Genomic DNA, 12,316 nt, shown 5'->3' on the forward strand with positions numbered 1-12,316 from the left:
TGTGAACCGCTGCGATGGGATACCTTTTTGTTTCGATTTACGTCATACGACAGCGGGGAATTGACGTCGTCTGATGTTTAAATTACCGTCGCCGCTTGGAACGAACACTTTGACAACCTGGTTCGAACCCGAGTTGTCGTTGCTATCTTCGGTCACGAATACCTCTCGTAAAAACCGAACCTGCTATATGAAACTGATTCGAACAGGAACCCGACTGGTACTGTTCAGCCGCTGCGCTAAGTTCGATCTCGACCTTCCTAATCACCGACCCGTTATTCCTTAGCCACTGATCAAGAACCCGAGCACCCGTTTGATATCGACGATTGAACTTGGCTCTGATACCAATTCAAGTCCCAGTCGATAATCAAACCAAGAACACGAATGAGTGGAATAACTCTCCAAGAACTTTTATTATAACCAAGAAAATACAACTCAAAAAACCTTGATTAGAATAACTCATAAACCAAAACTCGTTTTAACTCTTCTCTTGTCTCTTAAAAATCTCTAACCCTAGATGGTTTATATAGGCTAACTCTAACTTGATGATCTGGACATTATCAAATATCATTATAACATAATTAGAAAACTTAACCAATTTAACCTACTTGTTAAATTTGGTCCTTTAAGTTCACCGACTTATGATTTGAAGTCCGTAAATTACCAACAATTTAGTAAAATCTAAAAACCGTTGCTTTATGTGCACTTGCTGATGTAATTAGTCTCCCTCTCCCTATCACCGTCGCATGAATTCAAATTTGTACAATTAACTTTTATATATTTTATTGATAAGTTAAGTGCAACTTGTAAAATTTATATTATAATCAGTTAAGTGCAACTTGTTTTACTTAAAGCTATGTTTACATGTTGGGTGGTCCGTGTTTAAAAACCTATAGTTTCATGTACATATTCCCTCGTGAAAATCAATCTTCAAGAGGTTACTGCTGATCGATCTATAGTTTCTACAGTCTCAGTTTCGATCTAGAAAAGCGTCTAAAGCAAGCAAACGAGGTTTGAATGTTTCCTACCATGTTCTTTTATATAAACATAAATCTTGTTGTTGTAAGAAATTATTTGTGGGAAATTCGAATCTGACAAGCAAATGAGGTTTGGTCATTGGTGTCTAGCCTTTTTATTTCTCTTAAATATTTATACTAATTGGAAATTCGAATATGAAATCCTTTATCACAATACAAGGTAATAATAGCTTTGAATCCACATCCAAAATTGTTCCAACCATATTCTGAACTCAAACAACTCGTTCCAAAAGTCTTCTATGAATAAAGTTTATTTTATGGATAAATCCTATATAATTTGCTTTACTTTATGGTCGGTGGAGGTTGATTGAAGAGAGAAAGAGAGGGGTGAGGGGATAGTTGAGAGAAAGAAGATGACTAGCGCATTTTTGTGAATCGTATTTTTTTTTTTACTTTTTTAAAATTAAAAGAGTAAAATTACTGATTTACCCTCATGTGTAAGTCACATGATTAAACTTAACTGAAAATTTTAACCTGATTAGTGATAAAAAACGAAAGGTGTAATGGGTTTTGTGAATTATTCTTACACCTCAATGAAGGAATTATTTAATAAAGCCAAGCAACCTAGAGTTTTATATTTGTATTTTTGTGAATTAATTTATTAATTAATATATCCTCAAATAATTTTATTCTAGATAAGTTATTTTAGTCTGTCCATGTGGGTATATCTCATGGGAACATTGAATTATTTAATAAAGCCAAGCAACCTAGAGTTGTATATTTGTATTTTGTGAATTAAATTATTAATTTATATCCTCAAATAATTTTATTCTAGATAATTTATTTTAGTCAGTCCATATGGATATCTCTCATGGGAACATTGAAATTGGACAATAAAATTCCAGTTGATTCATTTGTTTGAACTTCGAACTTATTTAATGATTGCAGTGAATTAGCTAGCCCTAGTTGGATTTTCATTTTAGCTACAATAATATTGTCACCATGGAAAGAGTACAACACTTAAAAATTCCTCTCCAATTCGTTCCAAAAGTCTTCTATGAATATAAAGTTAATTTTATGGATAAATCCTATATAATTTGCTTGACTTTATGGTCAGATAAAGGGATTGCTTTATTAGATTAAGAGTTGTGAATTTTTATATCCTAATGTTTGATCAATTCCTTTAGTAAAACGTAATAGAAACTAGAAGATAGAACGTGAGTACTTGTTAATCCTAAGATCAAAGAGATAGAGGTAGACATGTCTTGATTCTAATTGAGTTTCCGTTTAGTGTGTACAGTTATGATGACTAAGGCTGTCCGGAGTGGCAGCGGTAAACTGGTTCGGCACCGAGCGGCAACCACTGCCAACTCCTTTGCCACTTGAGTTTTACCGAAAATGGGGAAGAGATCGGTGAGGGAACACCGATGCGGGGAGAGGGAGGGTATGAGAGAGAGAGAGAGGGTAGTGTGGGGTGGGGTTCATTCCAATCTCAACCAATTACATATTTTTTTTAATCGTTTACCACTTCACCAAATGTCTAACCATTGCCAACACTTTTGAGCATAGCTTACCACTTTGACATGACACACTCTCATTGGTTGATTTTTTAGTTTGCCACTCTCAAGTGTCTAACCACTCCTTATACCCTAAGGCTAGAGGGTATGGTGATGGTCCTCCAAGGTAGGATAATCCGTTACGTAGGCGCCACGTCATAGTCCTCCCAAGGATGGTCCATCCCACAAAACTAGAGAGTATGGAGGATGATCCTAGTCATAGTCCTCCCCACCACTTTTATGTTTTTTTTTAATCTTCTACTTTTTTTTAGCATTTAACAAATAAACTAACAAAATAATTTCATTAATATTAAAAAACATTACATAAACTTAAAAAAACATAAACTTAAAAAAAATAAACTTAAAAAAAACATAAACTTAAAAAAATAAACTTAAAAAAAACATAAACTTTAAAAAAAATAAACATAAAAAAAACATAAACTTAAAAAAAATCCTAATATATTAAAATAAGCTACTAGTCTTCATCTTCCATGTCGTGGTCGGGTTCGTTTTGAGCGTTGTTCCAAATGTACTCCACCAAGTCCGCTTGTAGGTTATGATGTGCGTACTCGTTACGTAGAGCGAACATGTTCAAATCATGTTGTTCCCCACTAACTGGAACATAATTTCTAGTAGACGCGTTTTCGCCATACTCGCATATCGCTCTACTTTCGTCTTCAATGATCATGTTATGAAAGATGATACAAGCATACATAATGTGTCGTAACCTCTTTGGTGTAGCCGAACGTGCTGGATGTTCAATGATTTGCCTTTTTTTTTTTTGTAGAACACCAAAAGCCCGTTCAATATCTTTTCTCGCACCCTCTTGATACTTCGCAATTTAATTTTCTTTTTTCGTCTGTCGGGTGCGGAATAGTTTTAACGATTGTCGAGTACGTTGGGTATATTCCATCGGCTAGGTAGTAACCTCGCCTGTATTCCACCCCCGAAACCGTAAAACTTGTGTCTGGACCTGTACCCGCTACTACATCCTCAAATATCTGTGACTGATATATGATGTTAAGGTCATTGAGCCAACCAGGTAGACCAAAAAAAGCATGCCAGATCCAGATATCCTGTGACGCAACAACCTCTAGAATAATAGTCAGATGTCCATGATCTCCCCTAGTATACTGACCTTGCCAGGAAACTGGGCAGTTCTGCCACGACCAGTGCATGTAATCAATGCTCCCGAGCATTCCTGGGAAACCATGTCTCTGTTCGTGTACTAGATATAAGTTTTGAACGTCGTTTGCGTTCGGTTTCCGCAGGTATCGCTTGCTATACAATTTGACAACCCATTCGCAAAACTTGTGCAAACATAGACGTGCGGTTCTTTCAGACATCCTTATATACTTGTCTAATGCATCGGGTGCGTAACCGTATGCCAGTTGGTGAATGGTCGACGTACGTTTTTGTAAATTACTGAAACCCTGTTGCCCCATAGCGTCGTTTCGCAGTGTAAAAAACGGATCAGACTGGGCAATGTCGCCTGCGATACGTAAAAAAGTGGACAACTCATGCGGAACCGACGTCGAAAAATCTCGGCTGGGTACACGGGTTCGTCGGCAAAATAATCGGCTACTAGTTTATCGTGGGCGGTTATAAATTTAAAACGAAACTTAAATGAAATTAATTATAAAATACATTTACAAATTTATATAAACATAAGGAAAATATAGTAAAGTACTTTATTGGTCTCGATTTAATATTGCTCGTCTAGTTAGCCGTTGGAACGACGCTTCATCACCTGCCATGAAGACCTGAGCCGCATTCATAATCATCTTGTGCATAATAGCATCCTCTTCCGAAGATGATGAATACCACATAGACGAAGAAGTCGACGATGAGGACGGGACGGGGGGCCAGGCATGGTGTGCCGGTGTTGCCGAACCAAGACGGGGTGGGGGACGGTCCCCATACCCCTTAGCCTAAGGTGATCTTGATAATCACGTTTTTAAAGAGACAAGGAGGGGACAAAATTGATGATGATGTTGTGGTTATGATCGTGTAACCTTTAACATCTCTATTAATCTCTCTTTCTTTACACACTAATTAAGAGGAAACCATATGTTTATTTTGTAAAGGTAAGTATGTCTATTGCGCAAATAATTACCAACTATAATATATGAATAATAACAATATCAATGATCATTTGTTAGACAAATGATAATCAAGACCATATAATATATTTATATTTAAATATATTATTACACCTCAATGAAGGAATTTTATATAATAACAATTCATGAATTGTATTAAGAACAGGAAAATACAATCCTTTGAAGCATATATGATTGTACAGTTTCTTAGAGCCATAACATTTTAAAAAGCTGTGTGATTTCTTTTTTTAATTACAAGTTAAAAGTGTTGCGGATAGCTTCACAGTCAATTAGTACTAGTTTTTTTTACGTTGTGCGTTACGGTGAAACCGAACAAATGATAATGTAAAACGTATATAACGAGTTAACACTAACCCGCGCGTTGCGGCGGGATATTTCCAAAATAGACAATGAACATTGGTGTAAGATTTTTTTTTTAAATTATCTCAGTTCCAAACATGTATACAGTCCGTGAGTCACAATGCTATTTTTTTTCAAAAATGCACGATATATTGGATTTATAAATTTATTCCTTATTGTCATATGAAAAGGGATAATTCAATTAGAAAATTGCGTTATGTTGAGAATAATGTGCAAAGATTTTGTTTTTAAAAGTATCTCAATTCCAAACATGTATATATTGATTTGATAATCCTTTTAATCCTATATATTTTTGGTTTAATAATCCTTTAATCCTTGGGGGTATGTGGTTCAATATAAAAAGGATAATTTAATTCAAAAACTTTATATTGAAAATAATTTGTAGAGTAAAACTAAAAAGAATAATTTAATACAAAAACTTTATGTTGAAAATTTTGTGTTCTTTATGCCACTTGACATCAACGATCAAGATTCAAGACAATAAAACATTATTCTAATTTTAATATAAAAAAAACTTAAAGAAAATTACAATTTACAAATAACAACAAAATATGGTATGAATTCTTATATACAAAAACATAAAAAAATCACAATTTACAAATAACAACAAAATATGGTATGGATTCCTAAGAATGAATGAAGTCATGTTCAACTATAAATAATGTAAAAAAAACACAGTGCAAATTATGTTATATATTCTTGAGGATGTAGGAGCGCATGTTCAAGAAGCTCCGTCGATGTCATGGCGATTGCAAAGGAAATAAAAAAAAATCATACACACAAAATAGATTGAATCGAAGGAACATAAATTGAATTATTACCTATGATGCGGTTGTGGGGTTGTTCTTGATTTAAGGAGAGAATTTGAGGGCTGTGAAAGAGATTTGGTGATGTGAAAAAATTGGGGGTATGAAAGAATTGCCAAAACGGAGGCGTTAGGAACAGTCTGCAAGAAATTGATTTGCTTGGTTATGTTAATATCATTTTAGGAAATAATATCATAAAATTTTCTTTTTGTTTAATGCAACGTAAGATTTCCAAGTTACAAAACAACTTTATTATATCGAATCGGCTTTAAAGTTCGTGTAATACATAATTTGAAAAGCTAGTATAATGTATAATTTAAAAGTAGTTTAAATGATTGCGGTTTTTTAAGGGGTATAATATATTTAGAAGGTGTGACTTTATATAAGGGGTGTGACTTTATATAAGTACTATGAAGGGTTGTGACCTTTTGTAAAATGTGTGATATATTCAATAATAGTTTGAAGGGTTATGACTTTTTGAAGGGGATATTTAAAAGTAGAATGGTAACCCTTCATCCAAACAATTGTGTCTTTATCCAAATCATTATGTCTTAAGGGTGTGAGTAAAATAAACTAAAGGGTATGACTTTTAAACAAATAGGACATACCCTAAGTTGCTAATTGTATAAGGGTATAATTTGAATATAAAACATATTGTTTAGAAAGACAAACCACTAGAACGGTTTAGTTTATCATCCTGCAGTTTTATGATACAAAATATATACTTATTTTGAGTAAAACTTCGATTTTAACAAAACTTATACTGGAATGTCAAGGGAAAAAATCAAACACAATTACGTACTTAAGATTTTAGAAAAAAGTTATAAATGTAATCTATTAAAAAAGTATCAAATTAATTGATAAATTAATATAGGTTCTAAATGAAAAAAAAATATTAAAAAAAATATAAAGAAAATATATGATTTAAAAAAGAAAAAAAACAAAAATATGTTATCAAAAACCTCCATGGGATCACTGCAAGTACCAAACCAAGACACTCCCAGTCTCCCACCGTCACCCAACCTGAAACCATTCAACCAAACCACATTATTTGAAATCATAATCATAATCAAATAATCAATTCAAAACGTAATCCCAAACACCCTTTAAACTGCCTCCCCTGATTCATCATCATATAAGTTAAAAGGACCAATTTACAAAATGAGGCAAAGATAAAGCCCTCACTTCACTTCACTTCACTTCATATAAGTTAATCGAATAACACCCCCATCCTCCATCTCCATCCCGCTCTCTGTTCATCTCTTTGTTTCAATTCATATTAATAGCGATGGCTGGCAGATTCTCTCACAACTCACAGATCAACTGCCGTACGATCTTTGTGGTTCCAATCCACAGGTTATAGTTCAATTCATACATTAAATTAATCACTTTTCATCTGGATTTTGTTTCAGTATTATGATTTTATAGCTGATTTGGTTACATCTTGTTTGAATCATGTTATAATTCAATTTATCAGAACCAGTAGTTGTTGTTTTCGTTTGGATTTATGATTTTACGTTGTTTTTTGCTCACATATGCGATTTTTGTTTTAGGTTTATAGTTTATACAGCCGATTAGATTAGGTTATATTTTGTTTGAATCGAATAGTGATTGTTTTGGATTTGATGGTTGGTTGGAGAGAGAGCATTGAAATTGCACAATAAAATTCCAGTTGATTCATTTGTTTGAATTTCGAACTTAATTAATGATTGCAGTGAATTAGCTAGCCCTAGTTGGATTTTCATTTTAGCTACAATAATATTGTCACCATGGAAAGAGTACAACACTTAAAAATTCCTCTCGAAGAGATCAAATCGGGAACCAACAACTTTAGTGATCAAAATCTTATTGCAAGAGGCGGGTTTGGAAATGTATATATAGGCAAACTCACCATATCTGGGCACCAAACTACCGTCGCTGTTAAGAGGCTTGACCGTACACATGGACAAGGGGTTCATGAGTTCTTGATGGAAATTCAAATGCTTACGTGTTATAAGCATGAAAACCTCATTACTCTTGTTGGTTTTTGTGAAGAAAGTGGAGAATGTATTCTTGTTTATGAGCATGCAAAACATGGAAGTCTAGACAAATATCTAAGCGACGATAAGCTCTCGTGGGTGCAACGTCTCAAAATAAGCATTGGCGCAGCTCGTGGTTTCAATTACCTTCATAATGATGTGGGACCCCAACACAGGGTCTTGCATCGGGACATAAAGAGCTCAAACATTCTACTAAACGAGAATTGGGAAGCAAAAGTATCTGATTTTGGATTGTCAAAAATTGGCCCTTCTAATGTTGAGTTCACATTTCTCGTGACTCGTGCTTGTGGTACTTTCGGCTATATTGATCCTGAGTATAGGAAAACCGGCATTCTTACCAAAGAATCAGACGTGTATTCGTTTGGGGTGGTCCTATTTGAAATATTGTGTGGAAGGCTTGCACTTGTTAATAAATATCAAGATGAACGTCGGTTTCTAGATTCACTTGCACCACGAGCTTGTGAACAACATAGTTTAGATGAGATAACCCTTCCTAGTATCCGGCATGATATGAAGGAATCTTCCTTTAACATTTACTCTATGGTAGCATATCAATGTTTGAAAGAAAACCGTGTTGAACGGCCAACGATGGCATGGATAGTTGAGAAACTCGAAGAGGCATTAAAGCTTCAAGTAAGTTTCATGACAAAAATTACCACCATTACATAATTTATATTCTTTTTCAAGCTTTCCTTTTATAACCTTTTTTTGAAGGTTGATAGCAAAGTTGCAGGATTCATTCGGGTAGGACCTTGGGGAAAACAAAGTGGAGATCCTATGAATAGCTGGTCTTTTGAACTTGGGCCAGGTCTTAGGATGCAAAAGATAGTTATTGATTATGGTAATGATGTGATACACTCTCTCATGTTCATTGCTGAATGTCAGGGTGTTTTGCACACGTCTAAGAAGCTTGGTGGTTTGGCTGGGGGACAAACAGTTTCCGAGGTGAGCATATAGAAATATCTTATCAATGTATGTATAGAAAAATTTTAACATAATCTTTCATGTTACAATATATATGGGAAAGTTCTTGTACAAATAATCTTAACATACTAAACATACAAATTGAAGGAAAACTCAAAAAGACAAGGTAGCATTTTTGTAATTATCAATAACTATCAAAGTTACTCTACAAATATACCTAAAAAATCTAACCCCCCCCCCCCCCCCCCCCCCAAGCTAAAATACTAAAAACTAAACCCCCAAAAAACCTAAAAAAAAAAACACACACACAAAATTATTTTATTTTATTTTTTTAACATTTTTTATTAAAAAAATCGCTACTTTTAGTAGCTTTTTTTTTGCTAACAAAATGTAGCGATTTTTTTATAAAAAAAATTGTGTTTTTTAGGTATTTTTGGTTAAGTTCACATTTGTATAGTAACTTTGATAGTTGGTGGTAATTACAAAAATGCCAGCTTGTCTTTTTGAGTTTTCCTTCAATTTGTATGTTTAGTATGTTAAGATTATTTGTATTTGATCTTTTGCCACAATATATATATTCAGGTCAAGTTTGATTTTGACGAGGAAATTATTGGTATGAATGGAAGCATTGGTGCTCAAGATAGTGACACAATAATTTCGTCACTTTCTTTTATAACGAACAAGAGAACCCATGGTCCTTTTGGTCGACCATCCAACTCCGTTTTCTCAATACCGTTGGAGAAAGGGTCATTAGTTGGATTCTACGGTTTTGCTGGTAATTATATTGATGGGATCGGTGTCTATGTGAAAGCCTATGATGAAATCACGAGGGTGGGAACATGGGGAGGGCGTTATGTTGAACCGCGGCCACCGAATACTTGGCACTTCCAACTACAGAGAAATCATCATTTGAAAAATATAACCATTGAACATGGCGATCTCATCTATTCTCTAATGTTCACCACACAATATAGAGGGTTAACGCACACTTCTGCAAAAGCCGGTGGTTGGAATGGCGGGGAAAAACTTTCTAAGGTATAGATATCCTAAAACAATTTAAAACCTACAAATTGGGATTGGTTAAATATAATCTTAATAATTGCTCAGGTAACACTCGACTGGAATGAAGAAATTATTGCTATTAGTGGAACAGTTGCAAAGTCAAGGGGAAAATATGCGGGTTACACGATCATTTCATCAATATCATTTGTGACGATCAAAGAAACCTATGGTCCATTTGGTACCATAAGAGGGACGCCTTTTACGGTACCATGGGAAGTTGGTTCATTTGCTGGTTTTTACGGCCTGTGTGGGTATTATATTGATGGGATTGGCGTCTATTTGAAGCCTAAAAACTAGAATACGGAAAAACAACTTTTTTCATATTCATTTTCGGATAATTGCTTTGTTGGTGGATCGTCTAAAAAAATTCATGTAACCATTGAACATGGTGATCTCATGTTTTGCTGGTAATTATATTGATGGGATCGGTGTCTGTGTAATCCTATGATGAATCATGAGGGTGGGAATATGTTGAACTGTGGCTGTTAAAAAAAAATTATATTGAACCGCTGTGGGCCAAGAAAAAAATAAGTTGAACCGCGGCCACGAATACTTGGCACTTCCAACTCGAGAGAAATCATGATTTGAAGAATATACCATTGATTCATTGAACATGGCGATCCCTTGTTGTTTAGCTCTTTTTATGCACTTAACCGTTATCAATGTGGTAGTATTTCAATAGCTGACTCCAATTCAGATCACCATATCATTTTTTGTGCTTATAATTGTGATATGGCCAATGAGGTAGCAAAGTTTTTAAGAGCATCTAAGGTAATAAAGTCATGGATTCAAGTCCCACAATAAGTAGAAAAGAAATTTATCGTTAAAAAAATTGTGATATAAAGACACTTGGGCTGGGTGGTATGGGGCGTTAATGCCATGCCGCCTCAGTCATTTTTCATCAATAGCCCCCCCCCCCCCACCCACCCACCCGTCCTGCGAACTATTTAAGGGCGCTATTAATTAGTCGCAAGTGCAATAGCGAGCAACCACGGATAGAAAGTGGTGGGCCATGTGAATTTAACCGTTGTCAAACAATAACTTAAAAAACTTAACACTTTTAAGTCCATGTCTATATAAACACACACACACTTATTCTATTTCACTCTCAACCTCTTTATACTCTCAAAAGATCTCTTTATTTTCAATGGCACGTCGTTGAAAATAGACTGCGGATATCGCGTTAGTCACGAATTGGGTCCACATTCTACGAATGTGTGGGTGATAATTTCCATGGAACAGATCAAATTTTAGGAAGGTTTATGCACCTACGCATAAAATGTACACATTTTGAGAGGTGCCATGTCACTGCGTTGAACCGTGAGAAGGGTGTAACCGAGGATGAAGCGCTTGTCGTGGCACGTACTAAGTTCGAAACACCGTACGTAAGGCCATCTGATTATGTTGCGGCTTGGAGGATTTTGCAAAACCGACTTGGATAACTTTGTTGTACCTTTAGTTTAGTAATTAAAATATTTATTTAGGTTTGCTTTAATTAAATGTTATCAGTTTATTTATATCTTATGTTTTTTTTAATTTATTTAATGTTATTTTTTATTTAAAATTTAAATGTTTTGTTTTTTTAAACAACAACGAAACCTTTATTTATCCACCAAATGCTATGTAGTCAAAGATTACATCTCAAGAAACCAAGATAAAATTCATTACATCTAGAATGTCGTCTGGGATTGTGGGGATGACCGGGCTCAGGGCCCTGATGGGTTCAATTTCAGATTTATCAAGTACTTCTGGGATGTTCTGCGCGTGGATATATTTAACCTGGTGCAACACTTTCATGAAACCGGTGTTATCAATCATGGATGTTCATCTTCCTTCATTACGTTAATCCCAAAGACAACCAACGCTTCAACCTTAAATGAGTTTCGTCCAATAAACCTCATTGGTAGCATCAGAAATCGACTTAAATTGGTAATACTTTCGATTATTTCTGAAGAGCAATGTACTTTCTTAACTAGCCGCAACATCCTCGACGGACCGATGATCATCAATGAAGTATTATCTTGGGTTAAGCAAGCGAAGACAAAAGCAATGCTACTAAAGGTCGATTTTCATAAAGCTTTTGATTCCATTTCTTGGCCCTTTATCGACTCGGTTTTGGAACAAATGTTATTCCTGACCAAATGATACGAAGAGGGTGTTTGGGATTCCTTATAAGAGTCCTTTTTGACTTGTCTAAAAATTTAGAAATTGTGAATTATTAAGTTCTTCCCGCAGGCCGGAGGGTGTGAGGGCGCCACCCCCGCCAACTCATCATCTATAGCGCCCCAGGGCGCTATGCCTCCACACCCTTGGATTTAAAGGGGTCGTTATAGGAGGGGCTCCATCATGGTAATGAGGGAGAATGGCTTTATCAGGTGGGGCCCACTTGATTTAAACCAATGAAGATTTTTTTTTGTTTAATAGGGGGTTCCATCCACACGATGCAAATTAAACAGGGTTTCATGGCTGAAG

The 12,316-nt window shown here is 35.1% G+C and overlaps 1 protein-coding gene across 2 annotated transcripts; it reads left to right on the forward strand.

The window, feature by feature from the left end:
• Positions 1–862: 862 nt before the first annotated feature.
• On the forward strand, positions 863–10,289 carry LOC110920788 (probable LRR receptor-like serine/threonine-protein kinase At1g56130). 2 transcript variants are annotated; one of them, XM_022164987.2, is made up of 6 exons: positions 863–1,008; positions 1,923–2,000; positions 7,613–8,491; positions 8,573–8,803; positions 9,365–9,817; positions 9,890–10,289. In XM_022164987.2, the coding sequence occupies exons 2-6, from the start codon at positions 1,977–1,979 to the stop codon at positions 10,139–10,141; spliced, it is 1,839 nt and encodes a 612-aa protein (XP_022020679.1). In that variant the 5' UTR covers positions 863–1,008; positions 1,923–1,976; the 3' UTR covers positions 10,142–10,289. The 2 variants fall into 2 exon arrangements, with proteins under 2 accessions (XP_022020679.1, XP_022020678.1); XM_022164986.2 differs by lacking the exons at positions 863–1,008; positions 1,923–2,000 and adding an exon at positions 6,764–7,175 and having other exon boundaries at positions 7,535–8,491.
• The last annotated feature ends 2,027 nt before the right edge of the window (positions 10,290–12,316 follow it).

The sequence above is a fragment of the Helianthus annuus genome, chromosome 17, assembly GCF_002127325.2.
Source record: "Helianthus annuus cultivar XRQ/B chromosome 17, HanXRQr2.0-SUNRISE, whole genome shotgun sequence".
In the NCBI taxonomy this organism is placed as follows: Eukaryota; Viridiplantae; Streptophyta; class Magnoliopsida; order Asterales; family Asteraceae; genus Helianthus; species Helianthus annuus.

Excerpts from the sequence above, each read along its gene's own strand:
- LOC110920788 (XM_022164987.2), top strand. The coding sequence starts at position 1,977 with ATGGAAAGAGTACAACACTTAAAA. Across the intron at positions 2,001-7,612 it reads AAAGAGTACAACACTTAAAA|ATTCCTCTCGAAGAGATCAA; the intron begins ATTCCTCTCCAA and ends CAACACTTAAAA. Across the intron at positions 8,804-9,364 it reads GGGGACAAACAGTTTCCGAG|GTCAAGTTTGATTTTGACGA; the intron begins GTGAGCATATAG and ends ATATATATTCAG.